The sequence below is a fragment of the Erythranthe guttata genome, chromosome 2, assembly GCF_056151865.1.
Source record: "Erythranthe guttata isolate IM_541 chromosome 2, IM_541, whole genome shotgun sequence".
Taxonomy (NCBI): Eukaryota; Viridiplantae; Streptophyta; class Magnoliopsida; order Lamiales; family Phrymaceae; genus Erythranthe; species Erythranthe guttata.
Genome location: NC_142534.1, coordinates 6,638,396 through 6,661,500, shown reverse-complemented (window position 1 = coordinate 6,661,500; position 23,105 = coordinate 6,638,396). Strand labels below are relative to the sequence as shown.

The following is a 23,105-nucleotide window of genomic DNA, read 5'->3' as shown; positions in this document are numbered from 1 at the left end:
GCAAAATATACCCTCCTTGATCAAGTTTTTGGCGCGCCAGAAGAGTTTCTTCATCTGCAGTAATCAAACCGGGATATCACGGACGCTGGCGGTACGGAAATATATTAACATAACTACATGTATCTACATAGTACTGCACATAACTACCGGTATTGTTGTTCCCAAGTGTAATACGGCACATCTTTTTTTTGTCGGTGTCGGTTTCAACGGTAAAATAACTACACAGAACTATCAGTTTTTGTGTAGAAATTGGGGGATAGTAGAAATAAATGGTGAAGAACAGGAAAGATACCTGCGTCTAGGGTTTTCAGTTCCTCGGCCTCAGTCTTTTTTTGCTTTCCTAGGTACAGAATCATGCTCTTGGTAAGGTTTAAAAAATATAAAACTACAGGCAACAGTGCACGACTACACATGACTACATGCGTGGCATGAATCTGTAAGAGCTAAGAAACAAAAAAGAATCCCAGAAGCAGTCGCCAAACTCAACGCAGGTTTTCTGCAAAATTACCTGATTTTTTGCCTGATTTTGCTTTCTTTCCCATTTTTATGGTGTTTGTTGACGACTTTTAAAGTGATGGTAAAGAGGTTGGGAGAGGTTTTTGGTGAACAGAGTTGTATGATGATTGCGTGCGGTTTCCACGATTTTCGGAGGCGGGATTAAGGTTTGAGAAGATGATCTTCTGTGTGATTTGTTGCGTATTTTGGGGAAATGCGTGCTTTTAGTGGGATTTGATTAATTATTTTATTCATAGCGTATTATACCATTGGGGATAGTAACGTACTTTCCCATTGTCAGTGGCTCATGTCAAAGGAAGAATTCGGCTTAGGTTTAGCCCTAGTTTAGTTGCCACTTAGGCGGGATATATACAATAAGCCCAAATTAAAGTTTATTTAAACACGTGCAACTTCCAAATCTGCTAGTTAAAGTTGAGTTTCAAGTATTTGCAAACACCCTATCTAAAAGAGATAGAAAAGGGAAAAAGAAGAAATGGAATCAATTACTAATGGTCTCACTAACTTAAATCAGAATCAGTATCTTCTAGTTTTGCAAAATCTCTTATAAACTTTAGAACCCAAATTAAGAATTAATTGTGTATCAGGGTGGTGTTTGTAAAAGCTTTTAGAATCAACATTTGTTTTTACTTCTCTTAAATTAAGTTGATTTAAGCTTAAACCCATAAACATGTTTGTTTTTTTCTTTCCATTTAAGTTCATTTTCGATAATATTTGCAAATAATCCCAACTTTTAGAAATAATCACTTGATGCTTCTAACTTTTACTTTCGAATGAACTTTTCCAAACACCTAGATAATTAGGTGAAAATCATAAGTAACTCTAAGGATTATATCTTTAGTAAAAATAGGTTGATGGAGAAAATAAAAATTCTCAATTAAAAAGTAAACTTTATAATTTTGTCACGTATTAATTTATTTTATTCAAACCAATATTATACCTTATATCGACTTGAAATTATTTATTGTTTATTTTTATGGGCAAATGGCAAATAGGCTCATGAGAAATGACTTAAATGCACATAGGTCCAGATAAAAAACAGTCTCGCAAATAAACACATCCCCATGTCTTTTGTCTAAAATACCCTTCATAATATAATTTTCATCAACTCCATCCATTGTACTTTAACTTAATTAATATTGCACATCGACCCCGGATTTGAACAAATATATCACATAACCCACATTTTCATAATTTTATTAAAAAATGTTTTTTTTTTTAGAAAATAACTTTTTTTTGAATTTTTTTTCGGCCAGATTTCGGCGTTGACTTTTTTTTTCTTTTAAAATTTTTTTCCTCTCTAAATTACTGTGCTAACAACAAAGTTATTTTTGTAGAGGTTAATTCCATACGAAATTAAATTTATATGCCCCGAATCTAATTTGTGGAATGATATTAAACATTATAATATTTTTTAGAAATTATGAATGCACCCCTATATTTTTATTATTTACATGTTTTTTTTCCCGTATCCGCATTCCCGTGTCCGTACTACATAGAGTAACAAAGCTGGTTTTACAGTATTTAAATCAGCATTCCATAAATTATAAAATAGTTGTGAACAAAGTATATAGTGGGATAGTCAAAACTGTAAGAATTCCACCCAAAGAGCCCAATAAACTGAAAAACTGAAACCGCGGCGGAATGGAGAGGAAGCCAGGCGAACCCGCCGGTGGTTTTTCCGGCGAGAAAAACCCAGAATCTGCTTCGATTTGTGATCCCGGCAAGGCGGCTGCTGATCATTTCTACGAAAAGCTTGCAAAATTGAATGAATCATCTGGTCTCAGCTCAGTGTGAGTTTTAATTTCTTGTTAATTTATTTTTGCCACAGAGATAAATGTGTATGTATAATTGGATATATAGATATACACATATATATGAATGACTATATGTGCATGCATAATGGTCTTTGAAAAGATCATTGAAGCTTAATAAAAATCAATTGATGGGCTTTTGTTACTGTTGTGAGAAAATAATACAAAAATTTAGATTTTAATTTCCAAAAATCATGATGAGGGCTTGAAATCGGTACCGGGTGATTGTTGTCGTCGGTTTATTGCACGAAAGAGATTTCAAAATTCAGATTGCATGTGTCAAGGCAACTCATTTATTGATTATAACAGGGGAAAAGGGCTAAAGTTATGTACTAGAATGCAATTTGCAAAATTAAATGAAAATCCCAATTTTGATTGTACTAGAATAATTAAACTTTATATGTATTTCGGAATTGTTACTTGTTAGCCCTTTTCAAGTATTGGATCACACTACTTCTCTATTTGAATTTGTTTTTAATTTTCCATGTTACCCTGATTGGTTGTGTTTACTACATTTTTACGCAATGCCGAAGTATGAGTGGTTGAGATAGTTCCTCTGCACGCACGCAGATTTAACCTTCGTGAAACAATGCTGGATTTGCATCAGTTTTACCGAGAAGTGGTGAAGAGAGGGGGATTTTATCAGGTACATCTCTTCCATATTTGTATTTTATGAATCCCCAAAATAAAATTATGACTTTTTTTGCATTAATTTGAGTTTTGTATGGGCTAAATAATAAAAATATAGGTATATTAATTCGATAAACAAAATTCCACATTTTCGTAAATAAAATCAAATTGTAACACATTCGACTCTGAAGAGAATATTTAATCAATTATCACAATTAGGTAATGGTTTTGAAATCCGATCCTCAGTTCGAACCTCGACTGTAATTTCTGCAACATGCATTCACGTCACTAGCTGGACACGTCACGAAAATTCAGGGGTTAATAGTCGAGTTTATCTTAATTTATATTTCCACTTTCACTAATTTTGTAACGTTTCTCGACATTCTATATAGGTGACTAAATTTGGAAAATGGGGTGACGTAGCATCAGCGTTGAGCTTGAAGAGCTCTTTATCTATGTCAGCAGCTCAACTTCAGAATATTTACGAAATACTCCTCCTCCAATATGAACTAATGTACTGTCATAAGATGCCTCAAGTCACAAATACATGGCCTAATAAAAGTAAACAAACCGATCGACTCTCTTCTCTTAACATTTTAATGAAAGGTTTTTTTGTTTTAGATAAAATCTTCGAATCCATCTAGTGAATGATATTATAATTTAGCAGGTTTTAAGTGCCGTGGGTTGAGCCAAAGCTACTCAACAGAAAAACGGAAGCATTGCGACGACAGCTCAATTTCTTTTCCAAAAGAGTCGAATAATGATAAAAAAATAAAAAATGAAGTTTATGCTCCTTTGAAGCCAAGGACAGCTTATCACATCTTCCTCCGATTGGAGATTAATAGATTAAGGATAATTTTTGGAGAGACTCGCTCCGATACACAAAATCTTCGAGACATGGCAATTGATGCGTGGAGGTGCCTCTCCGACAAAGACAAACAGGTAAATTATTCGAATTTAATTATTAAACTGATCCATTTGATTATCTTCGATATATATATAGCATTGTTCGTTTAATTATTTATTTTGCGTGCAGCCGTATATTGAAGCAAGTGTAATGGACAAGGAGAGATATGATAAAGAGATGGCCGCTTATAATAAGCAGATCGAAAACAAGAAGATTAATGTTAATAGCGAGGGGCAAAGTGTGGGCCCCGCCATTAATCCGACTGATGAAAGAATAATGAAATTTCCGAAGGAGGAATCAGTTTATCTCGAAAACAAGAAGTTTAATGTGAATGGCGAGGGGCCAAGTGTGGGGCCCGTCATTAATCTGACTGATGAAAGAATAATGAAATTTCCAAAGGAGGAATCGGTTTATCGAGTGTGTTTGGAAGGCGATGAATCAGAGGAAGTGCTTTCGCCGGACGAATGTCATGTGATGGAGTTGGCGGTTGAGGAGATGAAGAATGCTCAGTCCATTAATAATGATGACCCTATCTTTCATATTGACTGGGGAATTATGCCTTAATTAGTGTGTGTGTGTGTGTGTGTGTGTGTGTGTGTGTGTGTGTGTGTGTGTGTGTCTTTTGCAACTTTCTGTGGTATTTTTGTACATTATTAGGAGTTGTTGAAAGTTGTGTGTGCATATATATTTGTAAGCCTTCAACAAAGGGTTTTGTGAATTATAACCTTTTTTTTTTCTTAGTTCTAATGTACAGTGGAACCTAGATAAATTAATATTCTCGCTTAAATAATATTTTCTTCCAGCTCCGGCTCGATAAAAACGTATTAAATTAGTAGTTAGATAATTTAATATTTTGATTATTTAATAGAATTTTGTTTGTTGCAACTATATGATGTTGATTTAAAGAGGTTTAATTGTATATATCCATCTACCTTGTTATTTTCTTTAGTTTTGTATCTATAAAAAAAGCTGCAGCATGTCCAATTCATACTGTACATCACCTATTGTAGACGTTGGAAGAGCTTTAACTTGCAAATAACTAAAGATCACAAGTCTCCATTTGGTTTATTTCCTGGGAGCAACTCTAGCAGATGTTCTAAAATTTATCGTTTTTTTTTTTTTTTCTAAATTATACACAATGAACAGTGTTTTATCACATCACTTTTTTTAAATCACTCCAGCAGTGGTTTGTTTATATTTAAAAAAAAACAATATTTATATATATAAACAATTATTATACTTTATTGTCTCACATAGGGATGGCAGCGGAGCGGGTAATCTCGAAAAAGTGCAATACCAGAACCATTACCATTTAATATAGCTCAAACCATGACCATACCAAACCCATTTAAAAAGTTAAAGGAAATACCAGAACCATTACCACGAATATCCGGATACCCACGGGTACCCATTTACCATTTAAATTGTGATAATAAAAATAACTTTAAGTCCGATAACTTTTAAATAACTATCAGAAAAGAGGAAGAAAAAAAAAGTAAATTATACAAATATATCCTCCCTAAATTATTTAATACTTTATTTAAAAATTTGCCAAATTAATTTTTTTATTCATATTATGTTGAATTAATATATATATATATATATATATATATATATATATATATATATATATATATATATATATATATATATATATATATATATATATATATTAAATGGTCGGGTACCCATGACCGTAAAAGTAAAACCAGAACCATACCAATACCATGACGGTTTTCTTTTCTTTTACCAAAACCATTACCAAACCCTAATGGTTTCGGTAACGGATTTTAAACGGAGCGGATACCCGCGGATAGCTAGCGGTTCGGGTTTTTTTGCCATCCCTAGTCTCACATATATAGCTACATAATAAGAAACATTTTGCTTTGAGTGCGTGCTTTGCTGATGTGGAGATAGTCTTGCAAGATATTTTTCACTTTTTTTGCCAAAAAGTAATTTTAGCATATGAGATTCACTTAGCAAATTTGAGAGGGATATCCATAATATAGCAAGTGAGCTTAATTATAAAACAACTGGTGGAGCTGGTTTTTTTGATAAATGTTGGTAATTTTGGCATAGTTTGACAGAGATGCTATAAGGATATCTTTCTATTTTATTATTAAATTTGAGACATGCATTTATTTATTTTGCCAATAAAAAATAAGGGCCACATATTCTTTATACCAAATCCTATTAATCCAAAAATAAAAGAAAATTTAATATGTATAAATTCATTTCTCCTAACCCTTCAACTATGAATCTATTTACACATTCACCCTTGTGGTGTTAAAGTTAATGGAATCTTCTAGATTATGTATAACATTCTCCAATTTGTACCTGTTTTACCACATTCGAGCTCCACATTGTATATTTTGGCTTGTAAATATCAGATTGTGGTGCATCAGAAACTGTATTTTTGCACAAAACAAGTACAAACTACAGAACATTCCACGGAACCCACAAGATTATGTTGAATTTGACACCATAAATGTGGACGTGTAAGAACACTCACATTTAATAAATAATTGTAATTACCCAAATATAACGATTTTTTTTGGTAATTTGACGCCAATAAACAAATAGTGCACAAGATTGAAAATGGGCAAAAACAAAATTTACTTATTTTATTGGCAAATATTTATAGGCATGATCAATGGATATATCTTGCACCGTTGGTCCCAATAAATCGTGGGTTGGGATAAAACATTATCCGGTTCCATAGCCACACACCTAATATATAACGAGAAAAACAAATTATTTCAAACTTTTAGCATATATTACTTCTACCCTTAATTTCATACTCTGTTTGGTTCAGGGATTGAAAGAAAAACAGGCGCTTTGACAAATTTGCAGGATTATCTTGGAAACCCCCTCAGAAAAAAACCACACTCAAATTTTGCAGCTGCAGGTATAACTAAGTTGTTCTTCTTATCTTGTAATAGTAATTGAAATTGATTTATGTTAACTAATCCCAGGTTGGATACCACGTGTTTTTTTTTTTTTGTATATATTAAGCATTTAAGTATGTGTGATGATTTAATTTCAAAACTACTTACCAGATTGAAAAATTATTTTTACTTATTTATTAGACTTTGTTACTGGAAATAATATGTATGCTTACTTGCATCAACTTAATGCCAATTAGCAGGTGAATATGGGAGCACTACAAATTCCCGCCATAACAGAGTTGCCTTATCACCCTCCACCACTACAACACTTGACTCATGAGAATAATTTGGCTAACTCAAATCTCTCATATAAAGCAATCTTAGAACTCCTAAACCAAAAATGCACAAATTCTTTCGAAAATCTGAAACAAACTCACGCCTTAATCCTCAAAACCGGCTATTTCCAAGACCACTACATCGCAGGTTCGTTACTCAAGTGCTACGCCAATCCGCAGTTCGGGACCCTACCGAATTTATTACGCGTACTCGAACAGGTTCCGGACCCCAATGTTTTTGTGTGGAATTTCGCTATAAAGGGGTGCCTCGATCTCAAGCACCCGTCGAACGCCATCTCGATGTACTTCCGAATGGTTATTTCTGGCTCCAAGCCGAACAAATACACGTACCCTCAACTACTCAAAGCCTGCACCTTCGAACGAGCCCTCGAACAAGGCTTGCAAGTCCACAACCACATCGTTAAAAACGGGCTTAACGAAGATCGCCACATCATCAGCGCCGGAATTCAAATGTACGCCTCTTTGGGGCGCCTTAAAGAAGCTCGGAATTTGCTCGACTCGAATGGGATATTAAAAGATACTATTTGTTGTAATGCTATGATCGATGGTTACTTGAAATCTGGTGAAGTGGAAGCTTCTAGAGAGTTGTTTGGGATTATGCAGGAGAAGAGTGTCGGTTCTTGGAACACGATGATTAGTGGCTTATGTGGCAATGGGATGGTATTCGAGGCTAAAAACTACTTTGACGAAGTGCCCGTAAAAGATGATGTCACTTGGAGTGCGATGATTGACGGTTACAACAAAAACGGGTACTTTAAAGAAGCACTCGAAGTTTTTGGTCAAATGCAAAGGGAAGAAATCGAGTTAAGCAAATTCGTTCTTTCGAGTGCGTTGGCCGTTTGCGCCAATATCGGAGCGCTCGATCAAGGGAAATGGATTCACGCGTATATTCGAAGAAAAAATATGATGCTTGACGAAATTTTGGGGACTTCTTTGGTCGATATGTACGCGAAATGTGGGCGTCTTGATTTGGCGTGGGGTGTTTTTGAGAAGATAAAGAAACGGGAGGAGACATTTTGTTGGAACGCTATGATTGGTGGGCTTGCAATGCACGGCCGAGCGAAAGATGCTATCGAGCTTTTCTTGAAGATGCAATGGCACAATGTGAAGCCGAACGAAATCACTTTTGTATCGCTATTGAATGCATGTGCTCACGCAGGATTCGTGCACGAGGGCTTAAAGTTTTTCGTTAATATGAAACAAAAATACGAAATCGAGCCAAAAGTGGAGCACTACGGTTGTGTTGTTAATTTGCTAGCAAAGGCGGGGTACTTCGACGAAGCGGAGAATTTAATCTATACTATGCCGATGAAGGCCAATAGTGTTGTTTGGGGAGCGCTCTTAGGCGCTTGTAGAGTACATGGGAATTTCGAGTTGGGGGAGAGAGTAGGTGAAATTTTGCTCGATTTGGAGCCCGAAAATAGCGGTAGATACACGTTGATTTCGAATATGTACGCAAAGGCGGGCAAATGGGATAGAGTTGAGAAGCTTAGAGTCTTGATGAAAGAAAGAGGGGTGAAAACGATAGTCGGGCGAAGCATGATAGACCTCAAGGGGGTCGTGCATGAATTTAAAGTGGGCGATACTTCACACCCTCGGAGTAAAGACATTTATTCGTTTTTGGAAAAGCTTGTCGAAGAAATTGAGGTAAAAGGGGATCATCAACCGAATACATCGGAGGTGTTGTTCGATATTAGCGAGGAAGAGAAGGAGACTTCGTTGAAGTACCATAGCGAAAAGCTTGCTATAGCTTTCGGGATATTGAGCACCGAAGCGGGAGACACAATTCGGATAGTGAAGAACTTGAGGGTGTGCGAGGATTGCCACTCTGCGGCGAAGATCATTTCTCGAGTGTACGATCGGGAGATTATCGTGAGAGATCGGGTTCGTTATCATCATTTTAGAAGGGGGCAGTGTTCTTGTAAGGATTTTTGGTAGTTCCAAATTTGATTTGTGTAGGTAGGGAATTGCTCTTAAAGAATATTGGTGCATTCTTGGATTTTATATCACACGTTCATGGGTATGTATGATTGGTACATGTTTGCTTTGGTTGGCAAGATAAATAAAGACTCTCTAACTGAATAATTGGAACTTTATTAATATGGGGTTTGGGAAGTCCAATTATATTTTTGACCGAATGGAAGTTTTTGAATATAATGATTTTGATTTATTTAGAAATAACAAATTTGGACATAACAAAAATGCATAATTTTATCATAACAATGACAAATTAACATTTATTTAAAAAACAAAACAAGAAACATATTGACAATTATTAGTCGTTATAACACTATAATTGATTAGTTTTCTTGCCACACTAGTATACGTATTATTAGTCGTTAAACTAACGGCGATGGCCACATTAAGACAATTTTTCAAGTACAGGATGGCAAATCGATGCAATTAATAGTAGAAGGGGGTAAAGTGATATTGAGCCAAAGTACAAGGGGGCAAAGTGATATCGAGCCAAAGTAAAAGGGGGCAAATCGATGCAATTGAGAGTAGAAGGGGGTAAAGTGATATCGAGCCAAAGTACAGGGGGGAAATTGGAATTGACCCTAAAATTTATGTCGTGTTTATTTTTATTTATTTTTTGCACTGAATTTTAGTAGTTATTAGTTTTACTTTTATGGACGTGGATGTTCTTATTTTTGGAAAAATATGAACATTTTACAAAATTTTCCGCTAAGTTTTGAAATTTTAAAGCTTATGTGATTTCCGATTTTTTCCGAAATTCTGAAATTTCCAGGCCTTTTGGAATTGGAATTGTATTTATAGATTCCGAAAATTTTGGAATTGGAATTGGAATTGATTTTGTACTTCTAAATTTTTTTGGAATTTTCCGAAAAAGCTAATTCCGATCTGATCCGAGCCATCCCACTCTCACCCCTAACTATTACCTTAAAAAATATTACTTATAATCTACTCCCTCCGTTCCTAAATAGGTGTCGTTTTTCACCTTGGCACAAATCTTAAGAATCTCAATAAATATGTCTTGATTCGAGGAAAATAGATATTGATGGACCAAAATATCCTTGTTTATAAATTAATGTAGGAAGAGTGTTATAGAGTTAATAAGGGTAAAATTGAAAAATAAGCAATTAATGCAGCATCGGAATTGTAAAGTGACAGATAATATGGAACAAAAAAATTTCTCAAAAGTGACAGATATTATGGAACAGAGGGAGTAGATAGTAAGGTAATTTTCTTAAGATTTTGAAATATATTATCATATTGACTCTTTTCTTTGATAATTTGGTAATTTATTTGAATATTTGAATTATCAGATCTTTATCATTTGTTATTAGGAAAGAAGCATTTATTTTGGTACGAACGTAGTATGAAAATTAATGCTAATGAACCCATAGACTTTTTGGGAGTAATTCCCATCTACTCAATCTTTTTGGATTTTATGGGGTCAAAATGTCACTCAGTTATTTAAATAGTACATGTGACATAGTTTTTAAATGAAAAAAAAGAAAAACCTAGTTAAAATTATTCTACCATAGAGAAAGTATGATGGTGAAGAACAATATATGTTTGTTTCTCGTCATCTCGGTTTTGGTCGTCGTCGTCGTCCAAGCTTATGATGAAAAATCTCTATTGGCCGGTCAGAAGGATGTAAGTTATTAACATTACATATATAGTACACATATGAAATTAGATTTCTTTTACAATTATTAGTATTGATAGATGTAAATATTGATGATTTATAGGGCGTGGCTTGGTGTGTGGCAAAAGACGATGCAGATATAGGTCAGGTGCAACAATTTTTAGACTACGCGTGCTCGGAGTTAAGCTGTGAACCCATCCAACCGGGCAATCCATGTTTCGATCCTCCAACTGTACTCGCACACGGTTCCTATGTTCTTAATGCTTATTTCATTCAATTTGGCGTCTGCAGCCCCAAAATCGGCCGAGTTGTGCCTGTTGATCCATGTAACATCTCTCTCTCTCTCTCTCTCTCAAAATTAAGATTTCATTTAGATTTAGTCTTATGTTTTTTATTAAAATGTAAATTTACCTTGCAGCGTATGGCGATTGTCAGTATCCTGGAAGGCCACAGTGAGGGCTGAATGCTGCAAGTACAACCACAGCAATTTTGATATGAAACCCTTAAATTATATTTTGTCACAATACATATATATACATATTAATGATTATGGAATAAAATAAATCTTATATGTTAATTAATGATGCTTTATGATTGATGAATGCTGATATGATCGATTCATCATGCTTCAAATTAACAAACATGGTACAAGTTTTCTTTATTGCATGAATTAAAGTTGTGTTCACCGGGAAATTTATGCATGTGTCAGATGTTTCTTGACAAATGATAAACATCGGACAAATTTTAGTTAATGCACGACATTTGAACTTTTAACACCAACCCTAATTCTTGTCCTTTTTCGTTCACAAGTTTCTTTCTCAAAATATTCAAAAACAGAATACTCTCTCTATTGGTCTATAATCGTATAAAACATAAGACAATCCAAGATTAACCTTTAAATTTTGGGTGAATTGCACAAAAAAACAAAAAAACAAAAAAAAAAACCATGACGAGGCCACTTGATTATTAAAAGAGGGACATTCTACTTTTTTACTTACAAATATCTACTACACATATGAAATTATAAAAAATCACGCTCAAGTTACATTGAAAGGTTAAATCATGGCAATACTTTTTAAATTATAAATGTTGTCTGTAGGATTAATATAGGATCCTAGAGACTTACACATTATAGAATTATTTCTTGAAAATATTAATTATTTGTGTTACATTCAACTTTTTGTTACTGTTGTGTAAAGTGTTGTAACAGTTCGTAAAAACATAATTAAAAAGAGACAAAAAGGTTCGGATAAAATTGTACCCTACATCCACGAGAATCTGGGAAATTAAATTTTACCTATTTTAGTTTTACAAGCACAGTATTAGAACCTAAACATCAACGTTCCCCCATTAGAAATATACTGCATAAAATATGATCTTATAATTGTCAGGTTGTCAACTACTGATAAAATGGATATATATTACTTTGTATAATTAGCGGTTATTGTTGGAACGGGGCAATAGTGGATTTAATCATTTAATAATAGAAATGTGAAAATCCACTGTGCGCAATAGTGGATTTGACAACGTTGGATTTGACTTCGCTGTCATCAGTGACAACTCCGATAAGGGAGTGAATTAAGGTAACATTCTTGATTAAATATAAGTACGATTTAAGTTTACAGATCTTTTAGATACCTCATAGACTGTTGTTTGAATTAAATATAAATTACTTTTTTGTCGGCTTTCGTATATGATTTTATTTTGATTACTTTTAAAATTGTCAAGTAACATTCTTGATTAACTAATGATTTAACGGCGCACGACACGCATTAGTTTATTTTATTTAATTATGCGTTTATATACTCGAATTATTATTTTTCCTTTTATTTTTACCGTTTTGCACGATATATCTTAAGTAGATACGTCAAAAAACAAAATAGTGTCTACGTGTTTATTTTTCCGTAAATCTCAAATCAAAATGGCAGTCATGATGCAGACAAAAGGGGCTGGGATCGAAAAAAAAGGGAAAAGTCAATCTTAAAGAAATACTTTTAAAGTAAAATTGGATACTCTTGGAACCATCACTGTACTTTGACGATTGATCACGAAATAACGGATGTGAGGCTCGAACTCCATTTGCTCTCTCTTTTCATAGTTGACAATTAGCTGCAATAAGATTCACAATAATATGAGGATAGGCAAGGTAAGGCGCGGACTAGGTCGCTCTCTTAAGACGAATTTCACGACCCCTTCTCAAATGAGGTGCAAAAAAGTGTAGATCGTGTCGCCTATGGGATACAAGAGCCCAGCCTATCTCTCCACTGTAACTTCACCGAAACTTCACGTTCAAGTAAAGCAGAAGCTTACACGCGACACACAACAACAGCTCAAAGTATACATATATAGTATAAAAGAAAAGTATTTATTTTTATCATGTCTTGTACTCTCTTCTCTCATACTCTTATACAAAGCCTCAATGCCCCCTTTATATGGTATATAATACCCCATAAAACCTCTATTTAATATAGAATTAAAGAAATTTATGGTGTTTTATGTAGGAGAATAATGAGTTTGAAGGTTTCAAAATAGTGGTCTAATTAACCTCATAAAAGTGGTCAGAACCAATATTATATCTTATAATAATAATATCTTATTTTTATTAAAATAACGCAACAATCTCCTTATTTTAATAAACAATAAGAATATAAATATACTTGAGCTCTTGCGGAATATTATGCATAATGAAAGTGGACAATGCCTTCAAACATTCACTTAGTACAATATGTTTCCTGTACTAGAATCAAAGTGGACTTAGCCTTCAAACAGTGATCCTCGGGGCACGTAGAATCATATTGCACACATAATACTCAAAGTGTCCCGGTCGAAGCTTCTAAAGCCAGCACGTTAACGGCCTTATGCTTTACCCCATTTCTCGTGAGAGCTCTAGAGAACAACCTATAATTCCCATAGGAAGCGGTCCCACTTCCACACTACAAGGTGAATTCTATCAAGGATGTTTACGTAACTCCAACACCCCACCCATACGGGCTACAAAACTCATTAACAGATCAAAGTCTCAACCTCACAATTCGTTACGAGCTTTATTAGTGCACACACATCATAGGGATGGATAATAAAAATTAATGTGCACTTTTATCACTATAAAGTTGCTTTCAGATTCATTTTTCTTCGCCTAGTTCGAAGGATCTCTAGTCCCTAGGCGGTAGTATTTTCATCAACAACTTTATAAAATATATTAGGCTTTCACCCAATCGCCCGGTTGTATTTCCATCAACAACTTTATAAAATATATTAGGCTTTAACCCAATCGCCCTCAATGTATTTCAGATGATTTCTGAAATAATGTGAAATATAATTTCACAAATTTAGTAGCGCTTATCTGACATTAAGTCTCGTAGACTCAATGGTTATTAACCATCTCAAATAATTTTACATGTAATATCTTATAGATTTTCACGTGAATTTTCACATAGATTCTCGCATTTGCCAACTGCAGTTTTTCAATCGCATCTATCAACGCACAAATCATTGATGTTTCACAATCTCAATAATCAAAGCACAAAGCATTTGATTTATCATACACTATGATTTTATATATCACATTCGTTATCAACCGGCCTCTTCATAGGCTAATGTCAAAACAACCAATCAAAATTGATATGAATTTTGACTTTTAAACATCGACATATAAGCTCCTTCACACAAGGTAAAAAATGTAATCAAATTGGAATATAATTCTTCATATTTAGATTTTCAATAATCAACAATATAGAAAACTTTGAAAAATATTTCACTTCACAAGTAATAAATGTTACTTTTCACAAATTTATTTTCGCAAATCAATATCCCTATTTAGGCATTTCTAAATAACATCGGTGTCACATATATGCAAAATTAGGCCTTATAATAATTACTTATATATTCAAGATTGCAAATAATATTTTTAAGCCACAACAATAATATTACTCAATTATTCACATTTTTGCAATCATAAAATAAACGATTAACATGGATCACATTAAAATCAATTATAACATGCTCATATAAATATATATTAAGCCCTCCACTATTTTCCAATATTAAAAGCATATTAAATAAGGCGTAAAACCCATGCAATATTACCTCTTCCCAATAAATCATGAATTAAAAATTAAAATATATCAATTGTGACCCTACTCACAAACACCTCCAATGTTTCTCAATTTAATAAGGGTAAATTATAAACACCCCTGAGGTATGGTCAATTTACGAAAAAACCACTCTTATTTGGATAATTACATCTACCCCTTAACTATGATTTTTTCTTACACCTCCACCCTTATGGTGTCAAATTCAACATAATCGTCTAGATTCTGTGAAATTTGCTCTAGTTTGTACTCGTTTTGTGTAAAAATACAGTTTCTGATGCACCACAATCTGATATATATATATATATATAAGCCAAAAAACACGTACTAGGATCATCTTGCTTCAAAATGTAGAGTTCGAATAAGATAAAACGGGTACAAAAGTGATAATATTCTATATAATCTCGAAGATTCCACTAAATTTGATGAGTTGAGGGGTGGTTGTAATTACCCAAACAAGAGGGGGGTTTTTGTAATTTGACCATACCTCGGGGGTGGTTGTAATTTACCCATTTAATAAATTATTTTCTCCATAGAAAAAATATCACACTAATAACCCCATTATTTCTCAAAATATTTTCCATATAGAAAACGTCTCATGACTAAACAAAATTATTCTCTACGAATCAGCGGCAATTTAGCATGCTCACATATTTCCAGTTCCCATTTTCAACAGATAACCGCATGCAAAATTAAATGTTCTGTTATCTTTTTTTTTTTTGTACAAAACATGCATTTAGCTATATTGAATTTATCATAAATTACAACAACAACTTATAAACTTCTATACACGCATCGCAATATGTATATGAACGTTAATATAATCCTTCAAATATATCCAACACAGTCAAAACATGCATTTAGTTTCACTATATAACGGCTGAATTAATGTGTCAGGTGAAGCGCTCAATACAAAAAAAAAAAAAAAAAAACATTAATTACCCAATTATGAATTCTTAATACTAATTGAATAGGTAATCAATTCTCAATGTTCAAGTAAATAATAATCCTTCAGACATCTAATAGAAGCCAAACATTTCACTTAAGAACAACATACTCAAAAAGCAAACGTACAAGTGAATGAAACAAAATTTAAACTCATGTTGCCATGCACATATATATGCAGATTGCATTCAATTTTGATAATAGGTCCTCTAGCTAAACCTTCCGATGTATGAATACATACAGTGTTGCAATTATATACTCATCCAATTAGAATAATATAACATAATAATAATAATAATAATAATAATAATAATAAATTAATAATAACATGCCCAACATAGAATCACGAATGCACATGTCTAAACTCATCTAATCTCAAATTATTTATGATTCTCAATCATATTAATCACACATTTTATCATGCAATATTATTATGGTATTGAAACAAGTTTCAGAAATAATACGTGCAAACAAAATGCGTACCAGAAATTCGATAATTCACAATTCTCATCTTTCGGCACCTCAATATTTTGTGGATTGGTCAAAAAGCGCGCACAATTGGCAGGTCCGACAATGCTCAATATTTTAAGGTTACCTCTCTCGTTTGAGATCCGATTTTGGGGATTCAAGATGATCTGAACAGCCAACAAAAATTCCTACAACTTTCGTATTTTACACATTCTCAGATTCGATCAACATTAGATCCGAAATTTGACTCAAAATCTGACACGGTGAATTGTGCGAAAATTCACCTAAAACAAAATAAGATAGTTATTTTTTTTTGGTCAACTCAAAATATTAATAAAATATAATTTATCATCTCCCTTTTCATCATCAAGGGTTGTAGTGTCCGCCTCTTTTGGATCATCATCAAAGCTCATCTTTACGGGATTGAAAATTCGTCTTAAATTGTTGGAACCACGGCTGCACTTTGACGATCGATCACGAAATAACGGATGTGAGGCTCGAACTCCATTTGCTCTCTCTTTTCATAGTTGATAATTAGCTGCAATAAGATTCACAATAATATGAAGATAGGCAAGGTGAGGCGCGGACTAGGTCGCTCTCTTAAGACGAATTTCACGATCCCTTCTCAAATGAGGTGAAGAAAGGTTCCGATCGTGTCGCCTATGTGATAAACCAGCCCAGCCCGTCTCTCCACTGTAACTTCACCGAAACTGCACGTTCAAGTAAAGCAAAAGCTTACACCCGACACACAAGAAAAGCTCAAAGTATACGTATATAGTATAAAAGAAAAGTATTTCTTTTTTATCACCTCTTGTACTCTCTTCTCACATACTCTTACAAAGCCTCAATGCCCCCTTTATATAGTATATAATATGACCCCCATAAACCTCTATTAAATATAGAATTAAAGAAATTTATGGTGTTTTATGTAGGAGAATAATGACTTTGAAGATTTAAATATAGTGGTCTCAATAACCTCATAAAAGTGGTCAAAGTCAATATTATACTTTATAATAAAATAAAATATTTTTCTTAAAATAACCCAATAGATACTATGTTCCATCGTATTGATTTTATTTATACATGTCATATATATACATATCCATGAAGTGTACTGATAAAATAAAATGTGAGATGATATATACATGAAGTGTAAGAAGAATAAAAGTGAAAGAAATTAATTGTATAAATAAGTGAAAAAAGGAGAGTAATTATGCATGGTTGTCACTAGTCTTTTGTCATTGAAACGAATAAAGTGCAATAAATTTGGGGTTATATTTGCTTTTGACATAGTTGGCATACCATTACTTGGCTATTTTATAAATGGATGAAGAAAACAAAAATTGGTCCGGAAATGTAACCAAACATTTGTTAAATTTAAACATTGGATTGCATTTACTTCACATGCTTTTAAATAAAAATGTACTATTCATTCATTTCAGGCACAATCAATCCGGAGGCAGTAGCCCCCAACCTCCCCACAACAAATGTCGGCGAACATAATCCGGCGCCACCGGAAGACTTCAGGCGCGAGGCGAATCTGTATATGCCGATGACCAACATCGTCCGAGTCTTACGTAGGACGCTCCCGCCCCATGCAAAAATTTCCGATGATGCGAAGGAGATTATTCAAGAATGTGTCTCAGAGTTCATCTCCTTTGTAACGAGTGAGGCCAATGAGAAGGCCCACCGCGAGTACAAAAAAACTATCCACCCAGAAGATGTAATCGCCGCCATGGCTTCACTGGGATTTGATGACTACGTGGAGCCCCTAATAGTTTTTCTGAATAAATATCGGGCTGAGGATCCTGAGCGCGGCACCTCGATGCAGGTTCAATTGCCAATGGCCATGCGCAGCGGCACCCAGCAACCGCCGGCGGCTCCAGTAGCTCCACCAGTTCCAGCACCACCTCCGGCGCCGCTTGTGGTAATGGGCAATGGGGCGGTGATAGTTGATGACGAAGAAGTGAAGCCCGATGAGTATATTGGGTTCGACGAAGTAATTAGAAAGTACTTTTTGAAGGATTAGGGTGGTGGTGATGGAGAAGGCTCCGCTAGCAACGGTGGCGATTGAACAGTTCAGGCATGTTCAGCGAGGTTTTCGTTTTTAATCAAATAATAATGTTCTGGTTTTATGTGGATGTTGCGTAATGACTTTGGATCATTTTAAATTTACAATTTATTTTCATAAAACCCTACTATTTTGTGAAACAATCAACATTCTATTATTTAACTACGATGATCAGATATTCACTTTTATATTATTATTTATTAAATCTATTATGTATATATTGTATGTGCACCAATGAGTAGAATACAAGGGTTGCTTTGCACCTAAAAAAATATACAAAATAAATTATGAAGTAAATAGATTCGCTTATGGTTCGAGAGGTATGGCGTTCTTAGACCCAAGAGAACCCATAGTCTGTATTCCTATACGCATTAATAATATTGAAATGCTATTCATAGCGCAACATTTCCCACATGCAGTGCACTTTTAGTTCATTTGTATCTTTTTTCAAAAAAATTCAAAATCCTCTCAAACTCTCTCCAACACTCTTCGAATTCCCCCGAATTAAACGAGCAATTCGACAGCCATTTGAGGTACAACTCGAACTCCATTTCATCAATCCAATGTTTCAAAGGTGTCTATTAACAAATTGCATCAATTATCAGTGCATTTTCATCGATTCAGAGGACACAGAAAAATCACAGATAATTAGGACCAGAAGGAAAATTAAGATTCAAGATGACCATGAACATCTGTTAAAAAGAACTGCATAAAAGTTTTCCTACCATTTTCATTTTACACGTATATATGAACCAATATGTATGATATTGGATTTCTTCCAATTTATTATTAGCGCATAAAAAAGGAATACTAATTATTAACTTTCAAGTAGTGTTTGGATATTTATTTTATTTTAGAAAATAAGGTATATATAGTTAGTATATAAATCTTATAGGTACTTCCTGCATGGATTTTTTTTTGCGGCGGGACTTAAATTGAAAAAAAGAAAATATCTTTCACCTTCGTTTATAATTCTATATATTCCAAAAATTAGCCGAAAATAATCATGTCTCCTAACCAAGAGCTAGCTGAAAATCGACATACACAGTTGGCTATTCAATTTTAAACATAACTGCCGAAATCATAAATGATTAGATATATAAATATATTTTAAAAATGATGAATATTTAGTTGAAAATTCCATTAGCTCTACTACATAATTGAGGAATCAAGTTAGGATGTGAGTTTCGTCCTACTTTCTTAGTTGAATTATACGTTTTGGGTTGTCTGAACCAGGGTCAATGATGTTGCTATGTATATATTTTATTACCATAATATTTTGAAAACCTTGGACTTATTTTCTTGTTATTGATAATGCTTGTTATATACGAGAATCCAGTATTGGTAAAAATTAACCAAATATTTCATCTTCTTGAATGAATAACATAAATCCAGTCATATTCACAAATGCATTTATGGTATTTTATTATAATTCACCTACTCCTAAAAGCAAGCAATTATAGCAATTTTTTTAATTCGACAATATTTTCTCTTATCATAAGAAAAAGCAATATACTAGTTCCACACTGCAAGCAATATTTATTTTTCCCATATTTACTCCTACCTTCATCACTAATGACAAATTTTCACCGCCCTAATTTGCCCTTGTGTACGAATTTCCAAACCCTAAATTTTTCTATTTATATTGAATGCACATTTGCCTTTTCACTTCACATTTCATAGCAAAAATCTAAGAGGCATACAGTGAATTAGTGTGTTCCATTTGATTGTGAAGAAAAACATTCACAAATAAAATTAGAAATAAATCATAAAGATGGAGATTGGAGGAAACTCGAATAACCAACATAAAGATACCACAAGAGCATCTGCATCCGCATCTGGTAAAATTTGCACAAAATAAATTTGCTATCATATTTATTTTTGAATTAGATAAAATCTCTATGAACAATGTTAATTTGATTTTCTATTGTACTAGCAATCTAACATTCATGTTCTTAATTTAACTTTTTGGATCTGTCGTTTAATTATGATCTTATATAAGTACTATTTAAGTATACAGATCTTTGAGATACCTCATATAGAGATTGTTGTTTGAATTAAATATAAATTATTTTTTTGTCGGCTTTCATATATGATTCTATTTTGATTACTTTTATATTTGTCAAGTAACATTCTTGATTTACTCAAGGTTTGGCGGCGCCCGACACGCGTTAGTTTACTTCATTTGATTATGCATTAAGATACTTGAATTATTATTTTTCCTTTTATTTTTACCTTTTTGCACAATATATCCTAAGTAGATACGTCCCAAAATAAAATAGTGTCTCCGTATTTTTTTTCTCCATAAATCGTAAATCAAAATGGCGTTCATGATGCAGACAAAAGGGTTGGGATGGAATAAACGGGAAAAGTCGATCTTAAAAAAAATCTTGAAGTAAAACTGGATACTATGTTGCATCTTATGGATTTTATTTATAAATGTTACATATATACATATCCATGAGGTGTATTGATAGAATAAAATGTGAGATGATATACACATGAAGTGTAATAGAAGAATAAAAGTGAGAGAAATTAATTGTATATGCAAGTGTAAAAAAGGAGAGTAAATATGCATGGTTGTCAATATTCTTTTGTTGTTAAAACGAATTAAATGCAATAAATTAGGGGTTATATTTGCTTTTAACATAGTTAGCATACCATCACATTGCTATTTGATAAATGGATGAAGAAAACAAAAATTATTCCGAAAATGTAACCAAGCATTTGTTCAATTGTAAGCATTGGGTTGCGCATTTACTTCACATGCTTTTAATAAAAATATAAAATTCATTAATTTCAGGCACAATTAATCCGGAGGCAGTATCCCCCAACCTCCCCACAACAAATGTCGGCGAACATAATCCGGCGCCACCGGAAGACTTCAGGCGCGAGGCGAATCTGTATATGCCGATGACCAACATCGTCCGAGTCTTACGTAGGACGCTCCCGCCCCATGCAAAAATTTCCGATGATGCGAAGGAGATTATTCAAGAATGTGTCTCAGAGTTCATCTCCTTTGTAACGAGTGAGGCCAATGAGAAGGCCCACCGCGAGTACAAAAAAACTATCCACCCAGAAGATGTAATCGCCGCCATGGCTTCACTGGGATTTGATGACTACGTGGAGCCCCTAATAGTTTTTCTGAATAAATATCGGGCTGAGGATCCTGAGCGCGGCACCTCGATGCAGGTTCAATTGCCAATGGCCATGCGCAGCGGCACCCAGCAACCGCCGGCGGCTCCAGTAGCTCCACCAGTTCCAGCACCACCTCCGGCGCCGCTTGTGGTAATGGGCAATGGGGCGGTGATAGTTGATGACGAAGAAGTGAAGCCCGATGAGTATATTGGGTTCGACGAAGTAATTAGAAAGTACTTTTTGAAGGATTAGGGTGGTGGTGATGGAGAAGGCTCCGCTAGCAACGGTGGCGATTGAACAGTTCAGGCTTGTTCAGCGAGGTTTTCGTTTTTAATCAAATAATAATGTTCTGGTTTTATGTGGATGTTGCGTAATGACTTTGGATCATTTTAAATTTACAATTTATTTTCATAAAACCCTACTATTTTGTGAAACAATCAACATTCTATTATTTAACTACGATGATCAGATATTCACTTTTATATTATTATTTATTAAATCTATTATGTATATATTGTATGTGCACCAATGAGTAGAATACAAGGGTTGCTTTGCACCTAAAAAAATATACAAAATTAATTATGAAGTATTTTTATGCAAATCACCGAATAGATTAGCTTATGGTTCAAGAGGTATGACGTTCTTAGACCCTAAATAACCCATAGTCTGTATTCCTATAGTCATTAACAGTATTGAAATGCTATTCATCGTGCAACAATTACCACATTGCAGTGCACTTTTAGTTCATTTGTATCTTTTTTCAAAAAAATTCAAATCCTCTCAAACTCCCTCCAACACTCTTCGAATTCCCCCGAATTAAACGAGCAATCCGACAGCGAATTGATGTACAACTCGAACTCCATTTCATCAATCCAATGTTTCATAGTTATCTTTAACAAATTGCATCAATTATCAGTTCGTTTTCATCAATTCTGAGGACACTGAAAAATCACAGATAATTAGGACCAGAAGGAAAATTAAAGTTCAAGATGAACATCAACATCTGTTAAAAAGAGCTGCATAAATGTGTTCCTACCATTTTCATTTTACACGTATATATGAACCAATGTGTATTATATTGGATTTCTTCCTATTTATTATTTGCGCATAAAAAATGAATACTAATTATTAACACTCTAGTAGTGTGTGGATATGTATTTTCTATTAGAAAATAAGGTATATATAGTTTGTATATAAATCTTATAGGTATTTCATGCATGGATTTTTTTTGCGGCGTGACTTTAATTGAAAACAAAAAAAATTCACCTTCGTTTATAATTCTGTATACTCCAACAATTAGCCGAAAATGTGTCATGTCTCCTTACCTAGAGCTAGCTGAAAATCGACATGCACATTTGGCTATTCAATTTTAAATATAACTGCCGAAATCATAAATGATTAGGTATATAAATATATTTTAAAAATGATGAATATTTTGTTGAAAATTCCATTAGCTCTACTACATAATTGAGGAATCAAGCTTGGATGTGAGTTTTGTCCTACTTTCTTAGTTGAATTATACGTTTTGGGTTGTCTGAACCAGGTTTAGTGATGTTGCTATGTATATATTTTATTACCATAATATTTTGAAAACATCGGACATATTTTCTTGTTATTGATATTGCTTGTTATATACGAGAGAATCTAGTATTTGTAAAGAATAACAAAATA

General features: G+C 33.8%; 3 protein-coding genes and 1 pseudogene across 4 annotated transcripts; all 4 read left to right on the top strand.

Annotated features, from left to right (window-relative positions):
* The first annotated feature begins 2,070 nt into the window (after window positions 1-2,070).
* On the top strand, window positions 2,071-4,636 carry LOC105977355 (high mobility group B protein 10-like). Its single transcript, XM_088814908.1, has 5 exons — window positions 2,071-2,306; window positions 2,898-2,973; window positions 3,350-3,518; window positions 3,625-3,899; window positions 3,994-4,636. Exons 1-5 carry the CDS (start codon window positions 2,158-2,160, stop codon window positions 4,426-4,428), a joined length of 1,104 nt encoding a protein of 367 aa, XP_088671034.1. The 5' UTR covers window positions 2,071-2,157; the 3' UTR covers window positions 4,429-4,636.
* A 1,896-nt stretch (window positions 4,637-6,532) lies between these two features.
* On the top strand, window positions 6,533-9,204 carry LOC105977148 (pentatricopeptide repeat-containing protein At5g66520). Of its 2 annotated transcripts, none has more exons than XM_088826490.1 (2): window positions 6,533-6,772; window positions 7,013-9,204. In XM_088826490.1, the coding sequence occupies exon 2, from the start codon at window positions 7,019-7,021 to the stop codon at window positions 9,044-9,046; it is 2,028 nt and encodes a 675-aa protein (XP_088682616.1). In that variant the 5' UTR covers window positions 6,533-6,772; window positions 7,013-7,018; the 3' UTR covers window positions 9,047-9,204. The 2 variants fall into 2 exon arrangements, with proteins under 2 accessions (XP_088682616.1, XP_088682619.1); XM_088826493.1 differs by having other exon boundaries at window positions 6,576-6,772; window positions 7,010-9,204.
* Window positions 9,205-10,580: 1,376 nt separating this feature from the next.
* LOC148772214 (glucan endo-1,3-beta-glucosidase-like) lies at window positions 10,581-11,298 on the top strand. Its single transcript, XM_088814907.1, has 3 exons — window positions 10,581-10,729; window positions 10,825-11,047; window positions 11,140-11,298. Exons 1-3 carry the CDS (start codon window positions 10,625-10,627, stop codon window positions 11,175-11,177), a joined length of 366 nt encoding a protein of 121 aa, XP_088671033.1. The 5' UTR covers window positions 10,581-10,624; the 3' UTR covers window positions 11,178-11,298.
* An 8,772-nt stretch (window positions 11,299-20,070) lies between these two features.
* On the top strand, window positions 20,071-21,686 carry LOC148772213 (transcriptional activator HAP3 pseudogene; annotated as a pseudogene).
* Window positions 21,687-23,105: the final 1,419 nt, after the last annotated feature.